This window comes from Anopheles bellator, chromosome 2 (assembly GCF_943735745.2).
Source record: "Anopheles bellator chromosome 2, idAnoBellAS_SP24_06.2, whole genome shotgun sequence".
NCBI lineage: Eukaryota > Metazoa > Arthropoda > Insecta > Diptera > Culicidae > Anopheles > Anopheles bellator.
In genome coordinates this window covers 9,025,468-9,042,605 of record NC_071286.1, presented here as the reverse complement: position 1 = coordinate 9,042,605, position 17,138 = coordinate 9,025,468, and the positions used below count along the sequence as shown (strand labels likewise).

The window sequence follows — 17,138 nt, the reverse complement described above, 5'->3', positions numbered from 1 at the left end:
AAAAGCGGCCAACTTTGTATTAACACAACGCACACACGCAGACACTGGAATGTTTGTTTTTCAATTTTATTTCATTACTCTGTAGATATTATTATCAATGTTATTTTGAAATTTCCATGCTTTTGCTTTGTTGCCCCACTTGGTTGTGTTTTTAGTTATTAAATTTTGAATATTGTATCATCATAGTTCGGGTGCAGCGCGTGAATGATTTAGTATTTAGTAACAACTTCGCGCCCGTCTACTAGTGGCCTGTGGTGATGCGTCGCCCGCCTCTGTGTCTCTCGCTCTGTGTACCGGATGCTGACCAGCTACCTAAACTTTAGCACACACTATTTGTTTTGTTGTCTATTGCCTGTTAATCGGCCCGCGGTACTAGGGCACACACACTACGACGACGACGTTATAAGCTTAAGCCGTTTCCTATTCATGGTTAAAATACCATGACCCGATTATCAGTGCCGCTCGTAAGCGGGGCTTTGGTCGCGGGGCGAAGGTTTTGTGTAAAAATCCGTTCCAAAGTGAATTGGCCTCTTATGCGCCACCCGATTCCTAATCCTACACGTATAATAACACGCACGTCACACATCAAAAGGACGCCTTTCAAACCCAAATGCCGAGCAAACGCAAACTGGGAGGGGGATTGCGTGCAAATAAGAGACGAAGAAATTTAACCGATCGTAGCATTATCCTCTAGAGATCCTATCCACTAGTACACTGATGTGCAGAACTCGCTTCCTGCCCATTCTCTCTCGGCTTATGTGTGTTTGTGTATGTACCTATAAACTGTTTCACCAGCTTCACGGTGACGGTGAGTCGTACTCCTCATCCGTTGTACCGTACTTGTCCTCCAGGGAAGCCTTGGAACCATCGGTGCGCTTCACAAAATCCATTGCCGATTCTTCCAGTGCTTTCTGGATCATTTCTCGTTCCGAGAGCTGACCGAAACCTGCAAAAAAAACCAACCCGGAGTAGATCGAAGCGCTGCGGAACCGTGGAAATGGTCAGTACTCACTACCATCATCGGTGTACGAGGATTCCAGCAACGATTGATAGAACTCCGAAACGGGTGTTTCATCACGAGGAAGCTGCTGACCATTGGTTGCGCTGCTGCCCACGTTTTCACTGCTGTCCTTTGCTGGGGCTGGGGTCGTCGACGAACCAGCCGTGGATGGGCTGGTTACGGGTGCGTCTAGAAGGACCAACGTGGAAATTTAGAAATCCATACAGTTAGGCAAATACCAAGTGTGTCCACGAACTTACCATCTTCTAGAGGGCTGACGGAACGTGGACGTGGTGAACTGCCCGGGGCACTCGCTGTTCGATTGCTGTTCGATTTGGGTTTTTTCGTTTCGCTGTAATTAGACATGACATCGGTCCTGTGAAAGGGAAACGCCAGAAATCTCTTTAAAGCCACGGACAGACTGGCATCCCCTGCAAGCCTGGGTCAGGATACATACGGTGCGTTAAGAATGCGCTTTTTTCTCCGATTGCACTCGACGCTAGTGGTGTTGCTGGCGGCCGTATTACTCGTGGGACTGTTAGTATTGATAGTGCTGCTGGTGCTGGTGCTGGTGGTGCCAGTAGTGATGGTGGCGGCGTTGGTGGTGATGGTACTACTATTGGTTCCTGCCGTTTTGTAATAGTACTGCTGTTGTACGGAAAAGGACGAAGCGCCGGACTGGGAGCTGCACTGAGGCGGCGAGGGAGGAGAACAATCCAGCTCAAACGAACTGTTTTTGGAGCTGGATGATCCCGCGCTACTGTTAAGCATCGCTGTTCCCTCGTAGGCTGCCAGTGTCGACTGCTGGCCAGTGGATGATGCACGCATTTCGAGCACAAACGAGGACGTCTGTTGCTGGCTGAGCCCATGGCCGGAAAACGACGAACCACTCGCTCCCGCTGCCATCATCTCGGTGGAGGTGATGGTGCTGGTGCTTTTGTTCTGACTGCTGCCACCAACGCCACCAGCACCACCTCCGCCGGCACCGCCGGTGTTACTATTGCGCATATTATCACGACACCACTGAAGGTACGATTCGCGGGCGATCTGCTCTTCGATCGCTTCGTTGGTCGCCTCCCAGTCAGTGGTTTTCAGTTTGTCCTCGAACATGGTTTTCTCGATCTCGAGCTCTTCACTCATGCGTACTGCATCGTCCACCTGCTTGATGTCCAGCTCGTCGGGCCGGTAGCCGGCTAATCCCAGGCCCACACCGACGGACGCTTTATACGGATTGACTATGGCATTGTAGTGCGAACCGCGCTGATATGAAAGCCGTAGCGGTTCATTGCCGTTGTTGATTTGATCCGAATTGAAAATATTAATCGGTTCTGAAAGCACAACCAAAGCCCACCAAACTGTAATGCATTTGCCCCAACTGGCGGTTCATGCACAAAAAGACACTTACCTATTTGATAGCAGTACAGCTCCACGGAGCGATTGTACATTTCGGACATTGCTTGGATTTCTATGTGATTGCCGTGCACGTGGTTGGCCCGTTTTCGCTTGACGTAGTCAGCAATGTCCTCGGTAACAAACTGTGCGAAATATTCACGATTTTGATACTGCAAACAGAAGCAACACAGAACGGATATGTAAATAACGGGACAAGTGTGACCTGAAGTTGGGGTGAATTAATTACTATGTAGTTCATCGTTTGGTGACGGATCTCCTCGTGCATGCCCTGGTCACCGTAGATTTGCAGCGAAATCGCCCGAAATAGACAGGCACCGTCCTCTTCCATCTCGTGCAGAATGAAGCCTCGCTCAGAAAGGTCCTTAGCGAACGTTTCGTCCCGTTTTTTCCACTCGTCCGGTGTCAGCTGAGCGTCCTTTGGGCCGATATGTTCGTCGCCACTGTTGTACCCGGACAGTGCCTCCTCGATGACGGAACTGAGACTGATTGTGCCAGCTCCGGCCGCACTGTTACTCACTCCGGGCAGCCCACTCAGGGAACCACCGACTGAACCCGTCGTTAGTGTGCTTTTCGGCGAACGACCACCAACTGCTGTCCCGGCCAGCGGGCTCGAGCAGGAGGATGCCGACTGTTTCTTGCCACTGACCGACGGAAGCCCATGGTGGTGGTAGCTGGGCGAACCGGTCGCCTTGTCACGCTCGCGGCTCTCTCGTTTGTGATAATGGTCGCGCTTCAAGCGACCGAGGCTGGTGAAAGAAATCATAAAGAAGAAGTAGGGAAGTAATCGAAGATCTATCGATCAATAATTGTCTATAAGGCCACAACAAAACTCCTAGAGCGGTTGTAAAGTGCAGGTGCAAACTACCAAACGCTTGCGCAACACCATTATGGCCAAACATCCGCTTTACCGAGGAAAATCAATATAATCAAATGGTGTAATCTTCACCAAGTTCTGAGGTGCTTGTAGCAAAAAGAGGTCCATCGAAAAGGAGTCAACGCATCCAAGAGGGGGAAGGTTTTTGTTTACTTTCGTCGTTTGTTGTACGTTCCTTGACGTTTGCCTGACAGTACCTGCTACTCAATGCATTTGTTGCTTGCTGCGTCCGAGTGCACTGTGGTAGCAACACTAGCAACAACAGCTAATGATCTCACTGCTCGGGATCGATCGGCGCGTGAGGCGATCCGAAGAAACAAGAGTAAACAAAGAACCGTTTGCCGTTCCGGTGCACCAGCTAGAGCGCCTAGCGCGACGAAACAGACCACTGCTATAAATAGTGTATCCAATAATACACTTTCAAGCCGACGAATTAGAATGGTGCAGCTGTAGAACCAGACAAAACCTGTCGTTCCAGAGCAGGTCCCGGAGTCCGGAGAGGCATTGCACAGAATCAGATTTGATCGGGTTTCGGGTCCTTCTGCCACACTTGTTCGCGAGAGTTAATGCCTGCCACACTTGTTAATTCGTGCTGTGGGCACACACCAGCGCACCACAATGCGGACGGGTCGGAATGTCGCAAAGATGGCGGATGCCAACGAAAGAGACGGACAGCGGTACACACACCGTAAAGGATTCGTTCTATCATGAAATCTACAGGGCGCACCAGATTCGGCTTAATGACTCGATGACGCCACTATGGGCAGTTCCAGAGGTTATGTGACTCGACCGATTCCGAAGACCCTCTTTGGATGGTGCGTTGCAGCGAGAAATGGATCATGACGAACACCACAATCAAAGTGGGTCGCGGAATGGGTCTCTCTTTTCACCTCAGCACAATTTCACCGCCTGCTCCGCTATCTCCTATTGGCAACACACGAGCAACCGCACGGAGAGGGATCTTACTTTTTGTGGGGGCTCCTGCGATGACGCACTACACTGTCGTTGTCGAAGCTGTGAGGCGTGTGCACCCTTATGTCCCTCGGTAGGGCCTGCGAAAAACGAACACAGAACACCGTAATGAATGTCTGCGAAACTTCTTCCATTGGGGTGGCAGGCCTCGCCCATATTGCGGTCCGACCACGCGAGTGAACCGTCCCCTGGGAGGGCAGCGGAACAACGGGGTGGCTGGAAGGGTTATGGGAAAGGCACCACCTGATTTTCGCTGTCCAGCATTACTTGCGACTCCGATGACGACAGCTGATTGAGCACCACATTTCGATGTGCCGTCCGAACACCTCCACTGCCGTGGGCCTGCGAAGTGCCCTCCTGCGTTTCCTCCTTTGCACTTTTCTGATTAACCACTGGCTTGATAGTCATCGCGGAGAAGATTTTCACACCATGCAAAGCCGTTCACTTGTCTTCACGCTACTGCGGAATTCCACAAACTCGCTTTTCACTACGCTACACGAGTGCACCGTACTGCGAAACACACTTTTCTACCTAGCGCACTCGGATATTTTTCTCCACTGACTTCCTGTTCGTATCGAACAAAACGTACATGCTCTGTCCGTATCATACGACGAAAGCTGCTGCTGTTGCCCACGGGCACGGGTTGGCACGGTGATGGGTGACGACGACGGAGCGGAAGCGGACAACGACGACACAGAAAAAAAGCACCACTGGAAAAGAGCAATACTACACACCAAGGGCACAATATTATTGTTTAGCAGAGCAGCAGGCAGCTGAGCTGTCATTGTGTGTTGTACACGCACCAGGTTCAGTGGAGCTAGTGGAGCGTTTATAATGCATAGTTGGAAAAAGGCGGATACATATGCAGGCTGAATTCTGTCCCCTTTTATTATGGATTATCCAGTGCTCTGATGTGACATACGCATTATTTTTAGATTTCATGTAATTAATAGCGAACTGTTTTTGTAAAACTTATCGTCTTTCTGGGCGGTATATTGATAAAAATAGTTTTCAATCCACTAGAATCGACAGGGACCTAAAGATTGACTGACATTCCGAAGGAAGGGTTTGTTTACATCGGCTTTAAAGCTAAGCATGCAAAAATTGTGCGATTCCTAGTTCTATGAACAAAATCAACTGGCTCTAAGCTCTCGGCGGCAACTGGCCTGGTCATCAACGGTTCTGGAAATCCACGATACAATCCGATCCAGAGATACAAAACTACGTTGAAGCCACACGGTACCGCACAATGGAGGTGACCTGTAAACGTTCTCGAATCGATTGGGTTGTAGCTTCATGTCATAGTTATTCCAATGGCTCCATACCGATATTGTGCTTGTTCCGCGATAAATACGACAAAGTAATGGGGGCCGTCGATGCCAACGGTGCCTACAGGCCAACCCAGCATCCGACGTGAGTGCTGATTTGACGAAGGTAAGGCGTCGAGGAACGGTTGCCCCGGTTATGGTATTATTGAAATGTTCTCCATTTTCCCTTTGTAGCGTAATCTCGAACCCCAGGAAACAACCACTACTGAGCGGAGAGTGAAAAAGGCGAAGGAAAATCTGTAAATCGCTTGTCTGAAGCTGTTTTAGTCGATCGATTCCCTGGTGGCCGAAGTCAAGCAAAACGATGGTCCGAGGAAGAGCAGACCGAACTTGTTCGACACTTAGTGACCTCCGGTATAATGTCTAATGTACTGTGAGGCACCGGCACCCCTGCTACAGTAGATCATGAAAACCCTGCTAATCCGTGTGGTGGTGTGTCATCCTTCCTGGTAGCCGCCTGCACTACCTCCGAGTCCAAGCGCTACGAACAACGATTGTAGGGTGCAAATGGGAGTTGCTGATGAGTTGCGACAGCATTTCAACAGACGATGGAGATAGCTGGTTCTTGGCACTGGACTCCCGAAGTGGCGTTAGAGCAATGAAGTTTCTGGTTGCCTCGGAAAACCCCTTCGTAGTGCATGGCTGTTCCCTTGTCGAACGAACGGCAGTCTTTAAGCATACAATCTCCGTGCCCGCTGAATTGAACGCCTTCGATACAGAAACAAAAACAAGCTAGAGAAGGCAAGAAAATATCAGTTAGAGCATATGATTTGTAAACTTACTGTAGTTTCGTTTGGCAGGCAGGTATGGCACAGTATTCACGCCTTTGCCTGAATCTTTTGCGAAGCGCGCAACAGGTATTGTTGATAAAAAGTTGTTAAGGAAGTTATTAATTATTCATGGAAATTGTAAATTGTAGAACAAAATTAACAAGATTGAGAAAATATATCCCGTCGGCTTGTGCTGCTATGTGAGCAATGCTTAACGCTTTATGAGTAATCACTTTTAATGTACTGAGTCAACTAAATACTATTGGTTCTTGTATTTTTCTTGTATGCTTATGAAAGTTTATGTTTTGATGCTCACGGTAGTGGTCGTTTAGTAAATTAAATGTTTTATCGTTTATTAGCTTATGCAAATGTTTGAATTTCCCACAAATATCTTTTTTCGCTCTGTATCGCTGAGAGACATGCAATAGAAGGAATCATGCCAATGGTATCCTAGATGGCAAATCAATACCATGCAAATATGACCCATTGTTATCCGTACTTCTCGTAAGATATACTCCTTTTAATACTTTATCATCGCTAGGACCAAAATAGTAACGAGAAAGCCATTGCCAAGCACCCAACCGATATGTAGGGAGATTTCCGCTCCCCAACTCGTGCAAACTTCCAACACAGGCCAAGCATTCTGAAACGGTGAACGAGAAATCACGTAAATGGCGTGTACGAACGGATTTGGGGTCTTCTGTGATGCTTACCCCGTCTTGTTGCGGTCAACCAAACTCGGGAACAGTGATCGAAGGTAGGTGCAAGTACAAACCATCAACAGTAGCAAGGACAGCAGGCTTTGGAAGTTGAAAAGCGCACTCTAAACGGGCAAAATGGGCAAACCTCATTCAACTATTTCAAGACGGCTAACAAGCGCTAAGAACTCACCATTTTGTTACTTTTTAAGCAACAATAATCCTTTTGTTAAAGAACTCCTTCACCGCAAACTCCTGCTTCGAGTCACGCAAATGACGTGTTTACAATTTTTGACAGCTTGCAATAGAAGACTGCGAGCGTTTAGGAGTGAGCATCCAACGGGTAAAGTCGCTTTTCTTCGAAACTGAAAATATTTAGTAAATTTGTTTCCTCAAGTATGGTGGTTTAATGTTCAAATGATTACAATTCATTGTTTTATTTGCTTCAAATACTGTCGAACTTAAAAGGTAGAAAGCATTTTTTCTTGAAAAACGTTCATCGTTGCTAAGTGTCAAAGAGAGTGTACGTAGCCCTGCTGTGTGTATCCTACATTCTCGATAACAACAAATCTTCTCCACGTGCGTCGAAGCGGCAAAACGTTTGTGCTGATCGAAGAGAATTTCAAAACGATCAGCAGAAAATGGCTCAGTTTAGGAAAACAGACACAAAAATCTACTCCAAAACCGCCACGGTTCTCTCGCCGGACACAATCTACTGGAAGAAACTTGGGGTAAGAAAAAGAAACTGATTTGAGGGTCGCTAAATAAATGTAAACTTGGCTCTGATTCCGGAACAGGTCCCATCGTTGGTGAAGGAATTTGGCGCCGTCGACTACATCGATTTCAGTCCGGTGGAACCTTACCTATTTGCCGTGACTGCTTCAGTTCGCGTGCAAATTTACAACCCCATTACGAAACTGGTAGTGAAAAACATTACCAAGTTCCAGGAAGGTGCACACGGCGGTTCGTTTCGTAAGGATGGCAACCTGCTTGTAGCCGGTGACGATTTAGGCAAGGTGCGATTGTTCGACGTGTCCACAAAAACGTTCCTGCGATTCTTCGAGGGCCACAAGGCACCGGTCCACAGGACGTTCTTCACTTCGGACGGCCATCACGTGGCGAGCTTTTCGGACGATCGAACGGTATGCCACTGGGACATTGCAACCGAGGAACGACTGCACACTTTCGCCGAGCATTCCGACTATGTGCGTGCAGGTTGCACCAGCCCGGTGAGCCAAAACATCATACTCTCCGGAGGCTACGACCGTAAAATTAACATGTACGACACAAGAATGAAGGAATGCGCTTTGTCAGTCGATCACGGCCACCCGGTAGAGTCGGTGGTGTTTCTGCCCAGTGGTGGTATTTTCATCAGTGCCGGTGGTACTTCGGTGAATGTGTACGATGCCCTCGCTGGGGGCCGCAAACTCGCACAGCTATCCCAGCACCATAAAACGGTCACTTGCCTGCAACTGGCCAGCGATGGGAAGCGATTGTTCTCCGGTAGCTTAGATCGTCACGTGAAGGTGTACGACATTGCTACCTACCAGGTAGTACACACGATCGACAGTTCGAACGCGATCCTGAGTCTCGGCATCTCGAAGAACGACGATACGTTGGTGACGGGCATGGTTGACGGTTTGTTAGCGATCTATCGCCGCGAAGTGGACCCACGGGATAAGGATGAAAAGGAGGACAAAGGCGGTCGTTCACTCCGCAACAGGTATCATCAAATCTTTACGTCCACCGACGAGCAGCTGGAAGAAATTAAGCACGAACGGATCGAAACACACGACCGGATGTTGCGAAAGTACGAGTACGCAAAGGCGCTAGACGCAGTGATGGTTCCGACGATGGTGAGCAAATGGCCGGAGAAGACGGTCGCCCTGCTGAAGGAACTGATACGGCGGAAAGGCCTTCACCGGGCGTTGGCCGACCGAAACCACAATTTCCTGACGACGTTCATACACTTTATCACACGACACATCGGAGATCATCGGTTTACGCCAACACTGGTCGATGCGGCCAACGTGCTGCTGGATCAGTACGAGGATAAGTTCGACGAGTTTACCGGGACCGTGGTTGGCAAGAGTTTCATGACACTGGCGGCCAAGCTCAAGGACGAAGAACAGCTCGTGGAAGAGTTTCTCAATGTGCAAGGAATGCTGGACATGATATCCGTTGCCGCTGACGTAACGGAGGCGCACAGCCCTGCCGATGGCAGTTCAGCGTACGACGCATCCATGAACGCCCAGAACCAAACGGTGATATCGATCGAATGATTGACCGGTCTGCTGGTAACCCATCGTATCAGGTACGCTGAATAAACTTTCCAACATCATAGACCCCAACATTCAAGGCGTAAATCGTTCAATTATTATTTAGTTAAACTTTCAGTTTTTTTGCAACAAATATACGCTTTAACGGGGAATGCGAGCAACGTTCGAGAGCATGCGTGTCAGTGCGTTTGGAATGATCGATTTTTGTTCAATTTTTGTGTTGTTCTCCAATCATTTTCAGTAGTTATAGCGGGTTTCGAAAAATAGAGATAACAATTTGCTGTATTATCGTGTTTATCACCAGAGAGAGCGTTGATTGATTGTTTGATAGTAGAGAAAGAGAGAGAGAGAGGGAGAAAGAGCGAAATACGATTGTGGATGAAGATAATCTGTCCACGGGCCCCATGATCGCGGTGGGTAATGGTGAGCGCTACGTGCCAGCAGCCCGATGTACCACGCCGAGAGGAAGTGGAGCTTTCCTTTACATGCCTATGCTACACGGTGTTGCAGCTGGATCGTAACTTTGTGCACCGCAAGCCCTCACTGTGTGTGTTAAATGTACTTTGTGTATCTGCCGTTACAGTTATTGGGTCCATTTGTTTTGTGATTTGTGGTTTTCGGTTACTGTTTGGTTAATGCATTCATAATTTCAGCGCGCGCTCTATACTTAAGCCTGCCTCTTCGTCTGTTTAGTGTCTTGTCTGAGTCGTTCAGTGATAACGATATGCTGAAACGGTGTGCGTAGCCTCTCCACTACGAACTGGCCGTGCCTGGTGCGGTGTCGGTTGCTGACAGCTCGTCTTCCAGTGATAGCTTTTGCGCTGCCGTTCGGCATGAATGATCGTCTGCTCCTTGGCACAACTGGAAAACGAGAGGCGATGCATTTCAGTGTGAGCAACACAGAACTCGCGATCCTCAGAATAGTAGTAACCTACAGATATCGTGAAAGATCCTCAATGTCGATCAACGTTGCGTCCTGGCTGATGTGCAGCTCGTCGCGTTCCATCAACAGCTCCACCAGTTCTTCATTGAGCACTTCCGCGTGGCACTGTAGCTCGATCAGGATGGTCTGCAGTTGGGCCACGTTCAATCGCGTAAGATAGTAGCGCGACAGGCGCCGTTTGTCTGCGGCCAACGCGAGTCCCGCTTTCTCGACGGCCGCATGGATCACCTTCGTCACCGGGGACAGTTCTAAACTTCGTTTTTCGAACTACCGGCGGGGAGGTAAGGATGAAAACCAAACTTGAATTCGAACCCATTCGAAAGGATTGCAGCGATACGTACCTCCATTTGCATATGAGCCATGTCCTTCGCTTGACACAGGGCCATTCGCGCCTCGATCTGTAACTTGGCCTGTTTGGTGAAAAAGTCGCACGCGACGATCTCCTGTGGCTCCGGTCTGCAGAATGGATTCACTTTCGGAACTACGGTGCGAAAGCGTGTGTTAGTGTTTTCGAGTGTTACCAGCTCTGGTCGAAATTACCTTTCTGATATTGCCTTATAGGATACATCTGTGTCTCTGCGATGGGTTGATCATCACTTCCCTAAAACAGAGATAACCAAAATAACATCAAGGCGATCGTAAATACTCCACACCACTTACAGTCTCCTGTTTGCCTGTCCGTACCGACACGTTGCACGGCTTCTCCGAAGCAGTTTCTATCGTCGATCGATAGTTTCCTCCAACAGATTGCCAGCTGTTTGTCGCCCCAAAACATGTCTGCGAGGCTGGTGTTTGAGCAAAGTCATCCACATTATTGTTACCAAACGGCTCGCAGTCCCTCGGGATGCTGTGGCAGCTCTGTCCGGGAACGGGGACCGGAGCACTGGTAGACGTCGCGTAGTGCTGCGGCATGCTTGGATACCGCTTTGCAGGCGAATGGTCGCGTCGCGATCGCGTAATCTGGACGGTTTGATGTGAGCAATCGTCCACCAGATGGTACTGTACTTCGCCCGGGCTCGAACCCTCGCTTCCGGTGCTGTCAGGTGTCAAGGCTTCGTTCCCCGGTGGCGATGGGCAGCGGCTTTCAGGGGCCTCACGGGATCCATACGGTCGGTACCCAAACTCACCCTCATCGTCGTCATCATCATCATCGTCCGTGTCCTGATCGTACCCGTCCGAGAGGGTGCCGTCGCTAGCGGAGTCATAGCAGCGGGACTCATCTTCCAGCATAATGTCGGTGGGCGAAAGGGTCACATTGCGCAGGAAGTGGCTGTTGCAGCTTTCGCTGTTTGAGCTCGTGCCGGTCGGTGCCAGTTCAACCGCCGGGGATGGTGGTGTTCGGTTTCCTTCGGCATCAGCTTCATGCTCCGGTTCAGTGTCGGTTTTTCCCGTTACTCCATCTTCGACCACAGACTGATCTTCCGGATCGTCCAGATCGTGCTTCATCTGCTCATTTTTCTTATTCTGCAACTCTAGCAGTTGTTGCTGCTGTTCGGGGATCAAATCGGGACGTCGTGCGTTCGATTGCTCCGTAGGCAGAGCGTTCGTCGAACCGATTGTAGCTATCGACCGGTGCGGGTCGTAGCTGTGCTGAAGCACTATATCCGGCGGCGTGCAGGCGTACGTTCCGGTTATGTACGCATCCAGCTTCTCATCCGCCACAATCGTCGTGCCGGTGATCGATGCTGAGCAGACGTCGTGTCCTGTTGAAAGCTGACGCAATCTCTCAGGGCGTCGAACAGGGCTGGAGTACAGGGCCTCCCTGTTGGAAGGGCTGGACAATGTCGGCGGGGGCACGGGGATGCCTTCGACGGCGTCTAGACCACTCCCGTCGCACGTGTTACCATTTTCGTCGTCCTCCGTGTGGTCTCGCCGCCGTGGCTGCTGCCGTAGCTCGTTATCGTCCGATTCCGACACGCAGGAATCCTCCTCGTCGTCCGACGGATTTTCCGAGCTGTAGTAGAAGTTGAGCTCTTCGTTCAGCGTGTACGCCAACGACTGGAAGCCCGGGTAGTTGGGATTGATGATGCCCTTGCGAATTCTGGTGCACATCGCTGGACCGCGGGCAGTGGAATTCGTTTGACCTTTTGCTGGCGAACGAAAAAGGGCAACGGACAGAGAGTTAATGGGGTAATGCTTCTAGTGATGATTACATTGCATCACGAGCCCAAGCCCCTGGGATTCGTAGGTGCCATCGGTATGCAAAAAAGGCTTCCTAAAAGTGCGTCATGGGTCCGGTGGATAAAAATGCCTTACGACCCAATCAACGCGAGTGCGGGATAGACGCGATTAAGGAGCAGCACTAGAAACCGAGCATCTGACATTATTGAACATTCCGGCCGCGCCTTTATTTTGTCGGAATGGCGCCATCACCATCGGAATGGTTCTCATTACTCCTCAAGGACGTTCTTGCTGATGTCCTTCGTTATGAAACTCCACGCAGTTTTGGGATATTTGAAGCAATAAACCTTCGCTTTAGGGTAATCCATTTTCGTTAAAAATGAAATGTATATTTTCTTTTTATGCTTCTGTTAATAAAATGGTGAACGAAACTCTTCCTTTATCCAGATTACAGAACCAAGCGTTCGTCTGGGACGATCTCTCGTGAGAAGAGACCCGCGAAGACACCCCGCGGTTTCCTCTTGCTAAAACATTAATTGCATGACGAACATATTTTGCCTCACAATTCTGTCCCATGCTCGGTGCGCTGCTTAACCTCAATCTGCTGCCCTTGACAAACGTTCTCTTCCGGTGCACAGCCCACCCATTATTTATCGTTCGCATATGTCTTGAAAACGACGGTCAACAATGGCGTGATGTTGAGCGAAATTTAATTTCCATGAGTGACCTTGCCGCGAGAAGCATAAATTTCAGCCCACGCGCGCACCCAACATCCCACCGATCCTTAGCTTCAGGCACACCGGGGTTCCACTGGAAGCGGGAGGCCGAATAGTAAATCTGCCACAACAATAGCCCACCGCCAAAGCACAACAATGGCGACAGGCAAAATTAATATGCCGCAACCACCGTCGGCCGAGAAGCTTTTATTCTTTTCGATTTTCCGCCTGAGGACATCTCCTCCGGGGGCCCTATTTCTTTTCATTTTATTGAAGGGCCCACTAATTCCGGCCCACGTACACCGCCTCCGTAATCTTATTAATTAGAAGTCGCCTGGCCCTCCTTGGCGCTCCGGTTGAAATGGCCCAACTTTTCCACCGCTTCTAAAGGGTGGCCGATTGCGCCCAGGCTATGCAAATGCGGGTCGGCAAAATTTCGTTCCACAACGGCGAAACCCCCGCTAGTAAGCGGATAACAGCGGTCCAAAATAAAGAACCGACGATCGCCTTCTCGCGATTGAGGGCAATAAATTGTGTGCCGAGCCGCCCGGGCCAGAAGCGTAAATCAGTAGAATCATCTCGCGCCTTGAGGGTCCCGCGGAGGGCATTAAAGGCATTAAAGGTGTAGCGGAAAATTGGACGCCCATAGGTCGCCGGTCGCCTGAACGGTCGGTCGTCCTTTGGGCCGCCATTAAAAGCAGGTGCAAAAACCGGAATCGGATGACAAACGGGAGACCCAAAGGCAGAAGCGTTGGGTGCAAACGAAGAATTACAATCCCATTACCTGCCGGGGGTTCGGCTGTTGAATTATTCAGCCCCCGAAGACGAAACTCGCCGGAAGATTCCTAGAATGAAGCTTTGGCCCACACACCCAACGCAACACACAACAATTGCACCGGGCGGGAGTGGGCGATAATAACATTTCATTCCCATGGCCATTCCGAAGTCCGTTCCGACTTCGGTCACCGAGTGGGAGGTGTGCCAAAAATTTGCGAACGGATGTTGCGCCCGATCCGCGCATGTCGGTGTGCATGTGTGTGTTGCGCATTGCTCGTGCCCTCGACCTTCGGCAAAGGAACATTTGAGGCTACCCTCGGGGAGCCTTTTTCTCTGTTGTGCCTGTGCTTTGGATAAAACATTACGACACAACTCAGGGATAGCACGCTTAGCGGCTCTGGGGTCATCCTCCTCGGATTAGGGAACACGTGTGCTGAATGACGCGCCAGAGCGAGTTACAGTGTGGGGCAAAACGTTTGCACATATTAATAAAGCTGTTCGTCGAAGGATCAAGATCACTCGGATTCGAGTTGGATTAATTCATACGTAAGGAAGCTGTCAAAATGGGATAAAAGAGGCATTTCCTTTGATGACAAAACATTAAAGACATTGGGTAACAACGTCCAAGGCTTTCCAAACCAATCGATCCTTATTGCGGATATCTTCCAGATCATATCCGGTTCGCTTCACAGTCTCTCTATGGTTCTCAGTATGTTTCAGGATTGAGGAGGCTTGCGAATAGTATGGCTGACACACAGGCACAGCACCATGGTTCTGAGCCTTCCACCGTGACGAATTATAAATTGTTTATCGTCGATCGAGCTTATGGAAGATTTACATGATCATTCAATATCGGTTTGCCATTTTTTTTGTCCACTACTGTATGGACGCATTAGCAGGCGAGCGAGAGAGACAGAGAGAGCGAGAAAGCTCTTTTATTCAAGATTTGCGGCAAGATTTTTGCGGCGCTTCCACGTGGGGTGCGCAAAAGCTGCACAGCGGTGCTGGCGTGGTGACCTTGAAAACAAATAAAACAATATCTTGTAGCAATCAAATCACGTAAACTTATTGGGCAAACAAGCAACCCAACTCCATCGTTCTCACACCCACACCCCCCCTCCAATCCGAAGGCCACATAAATATCGATTTAATCGCGTCAAGCTTTGGGTTTAAAAATAGCTGCCACTCCAACGCACACACTCGCACGCACGCACGCGAACCGGAACGGTCTGGCTGGCCGAGGAAGTGGAAAATTCCACCCCATTTTGATGGAAAATCTCTCGCCCTGTTTCTTTCTCTCTTTCTCTCTCTCATTCGGGACCTTTTTGTGTTTCGCTCGATCTCATTCTCTCTCTCACTCTCTCTCCGTCTCTCTCTAATAGCTTGCGTAAAATGAAAAAGTCCGATGGAAAATTAAGCACTATGGCTGATTGTGGTGATAATTGGGGGGCCGCGGCACGGCCCCCTTCCGGTTGACGCACGAGGGCTCAACATAATCAATTTTCTAATTTCGTCAGACCCGGTGCGGGGAACATAAAAACCGGAAATAATTCCCCATTTCGGTGATGGTGAAAGAAGACGATAGCGTTTCCGCAGTGGCCGCCGGTGCGGCCACAATCACAGCACGAGCGATCTTGTGAATAAAATTTAAGTGACAAAAAATGACCGCACCGAAACCGGAAGACGTCCGCGGGAAACTGCCCCCTGGAATGATTGTAACAGGGTCAAGAGGATGTGGTGTGATAAAAATAATCGACCATAGCGCCGACCGACACCGACCGGCCATGCGCACGGAAAGGTGAATGGGCTTCCATGGCCACTCCGGTATCGCGTCTTCTTGACCGAGGCTTCTTGCTTCCGGTGTGAGGCGTGCAGCGACACGCGGTTTCGTGCGATGCCGTAACTCTGCCGTCCCGCGGGACGCCTCGTGAGCCAGGTTGGGTTGGGCAGAATTGGTTCTTTCCCGGTTTGCGTTTCTTTCGCAACGACGACATCATTCCGGTTGGCAGCAGGTATTATGGCACCTTCCTTCCTTGCGCTTACCTTGCCGAGAGTGGGCACGAATCGGGGGCGGGTTCACCAGCCTATCCCGGGGCCGGGACGGCAGCTTGCCGATCGATAACTTCACCGGACACTCAACACACCAACACGCTAAATCGCAACGTTTTTAGCGCCCTCAAGGGGGGCTTTGTTCCAGGACGGAACAAAGGTCTACAGCACCTAAGGTCCACAGTACCGTTTCTTGGAAATGGAACGACCACTGCTGCGTCTTGATTTGTGTTTTGCCCGAGGATGCCCGGGAAGCCGCGTGACACGAAATACGGGACGTGCAGCAAAAACTCGCCGCCCGCAACTCACATTTTGCACACACCCGCACGCACGCACGCACGTTCACCTTTTGGGGTCGGGGCAAAGCTACGCTGTTGCTGGTGCTGCTGCTGCTGGCACTGCCTTTTGGGAACCGTTTCGAACCGTGACGATGGTCGTGGGTCGACTGAATCCACCGGTCATGGTGCGCATGCCCCACAGAGCATCGTTCGCCGTAGGTGGCCCAAAACACGGGTGGCCCAAAAGCGTGTGGCCCAAGGACTCCGAGTGGCCTGCCAAGTAGTGCTGTTGTGTTGATGTTTTTTTGGCGCTGCCAGCGCCAGCGCTTTTAACTCTTCGATGTGCAGTGCAGATTGGAAGGAGCGATTTGATAATCTCTTAAATAATTTGCTCCTAGGAAAGACAATCCTATAAGTGAAAATTATGAAAGTCTGTGGACAGTAGAGTTGGATGGTCAAAGCGTACCAAATCTACAGAGCAATACTTTGGAAGGAAGAAATTAACAATTCTTATTCTCCATCTTTCTCCACAGGAAGCTCGGTATCGAACCTGGTAACGAATCGGGACGTCGGTTTAAGCCATTGAAAAGTCGATTGATCCTGAACTTTTTCCAAAAGAAGAAGAAACTACAGACCAGACAGGTTGTCGAAATGAACAGTTCGCTAAAAATCAGTAAAGCAGTAAATCGCTAAAGTAGCAATATTATAAAACAAAGTTAAAAACAATAAATATAATGATGCAATATTTTTGAAATCCCAATACAAAAGTGCTTAAACTTGAACCAGTCTCCAGTTTATAACTCGGTCATTTTTGTTTCGGATGACAAACAAGAGCTTGTGTAACCGCGAGGTTTAAAACTTGAGATTCGACTGTTAAAAAGATGCCACTACCTGTCAATTTGAACCTTTTAGGTTTGCTT

The 17,138-nt window shown here is 49.6% G+C and overlaps 4 protein-coding genes across 4 annotated transcripts; 1 reads left to right on the top strand and 3 right to left on the bottom strand.

Annotated features, from left to right (window-relative positions):
* Positions 1-84: 84 nt before the first annotated feature.
* On the bottom strand, positions 85-4,895 carry LOC131212881 (OTU domain-containing protein 5). The gene is made up of 8 exons (XM_058206945.1): positions 4,527-4,895; positions 4,254-4,339; positions 2,640-3,159; positions 2,406-2,562; positions 1,458-2,328; positions 1,261-1,376; positions 1,013-1,189; positions 85-946 (listed from the first exon to the last, which is right to left on the bottom strand). Exons 1-8 carry the CDS (start codon positions 4,665-4,667, stop codon positions 798-800), a joined length of 2,217 nt encoding a protein of 738 aa, XP_058062928.1. The 5' UTR covers positions 4,668-4,895; the 3' UTR covers positions 85-797.
* A 1,770-nt stretch (positions 4,896-6,665) lies between these two features.
* Positions 6,666-7,355, bottom strand: LOC131210707 (protein kish). The gene is made up of 3 exons (XM_058203988.1): positions 7,249-7,355; positions 7,071-7,180; positions 6,666-7,000 (listed from the first exon to the last, which is right to left on the bottom strand). The coding sequence occupies exons 1-3, from the start codon at positions 7,249-7,251 to the stop codon at positions 6,895-6,897; spliced, it is 219 nt and encodes a 72-aa protein (XP_058059971.1). The 5' UTR covers positions 7,252-7,355; the 3' UTR covers positions 6,666-6,894.
* Positions 7,356-7,653: 298 nt separating this feature from the next.
* LOC131208489 (U3 small nucleolar RNA-associated protein 15 homolog) lies at positions 7,654-9,515 on the top strand. The gene is made up of 2 exons (XM_058201264.1): positions 7,654-7,786; positions 7,853-9,515. The coding sequence occupies exons 1-2, from the start codon at positions 7,697-7,699 to the stop codon at positions 9,335-9,337; spliced, it is 1,575 nt and encodes a 524-aa protein (XP_058057247.1). The 5' UTR covers positions 7,654-7,696; the 3' UTR covers positions 9,338-9,515.
* On the bottom strand, positions 9,420-16,250 carry LOC131208488 (uncharacterized). The gene is made up of 6 exons (XM_058201263.1): positions 15,935-16,250; positions 10,938-12,367; positions 10,818-10,878; positions 10,619-10,758; positions 10,270-10,544; positions 9,420-10,195 (listed from the first exon to the last, which is right to left on the bottom strand). Exons 2-6 carry the CDS (start codon positions 12,327-12,329, stop codon positions 10,045-10,047), a joined length of 2,019 nt encoding a protein of 672 aa, XP_058057246.1. The 5' UTR covers positions 12,330-12,367; positions 15,935-16,250; the 3' UTR covers positions 9,420-10,044.
* Positions 16,251-17,138: the final 888 nt, after the last annotated feature.

Excerpts from the sequence above, each read along its gene's own strand:
- LOC131212881 (XM_058206945.1), bottom strand. The coding sequence starts at position 4,667 with ATGACTATCAAGCCAGTGGTTAATCAGAAAAGTGCAAAGGAGGAAACG. Across the intron at positions 3,160-4,253 it reads CGCAGGAGCCCCCACAAAAA|CCTCGGTCGCTTGAAGCGCG; the intron begins GTAAGATCCCTC and ends TTCTTTCACCAG. Across the intron at positions 2,329-2,405 it reads GCTGTACTGCTATCAAATAG|AACCGATTAATATTTTCAAT; the intron begins GTAAGTGTCTTT and ends TTGTGCTTTCAG.
- LOC131208489 (XM_058201264.1), top strand. The coding sequence starts at position 7,697 with ATGGCTCAGTTTAGGAAAACAGACACAAAAATCTACTCCAAAACCGCC. Across the intron at positions 7,787-7,852 it reads TCTACTGGAAGAAACTTGGG|GTCCCATCGTTGGTGAAGGA; the intron begins GTAAGAAAAAGA and ends ATTCCGGAACAG.
- LOC131208488 (XM_058201263.1), bottom strand. The coding sequence starts at position 12,329 with ATGTGCACCAGAATTCGCAAGGGCATCATCAATCCCAACTACCCGGGC. Across the intron at positions 10,759-10,817 it reads TATAAGGCAATATCAGAAAG|TTCCGAAAGTGAATCCATTC; the intron begins GTAATTTCGACC and ends TTCGCACCGTAG. Across the intron at positions 10,545-10,618 it reads TGGCTCATATGCAAATGGAG|TTCGAAAAACGAAGTTTAGA; the intron begins GTACGTATCGCT and ends CCCCGCCGGTAG.
- LOC131210707 (XM_058203988.1), bottom strand. Across the intron at positions 7,001-7,070 it reads GTTGACCGCAACAAGACGGG|AATGCTTGGCCTGTGTTGGA; the intron begins GTAAGCATCACA and ends TCACCGTTTCAG.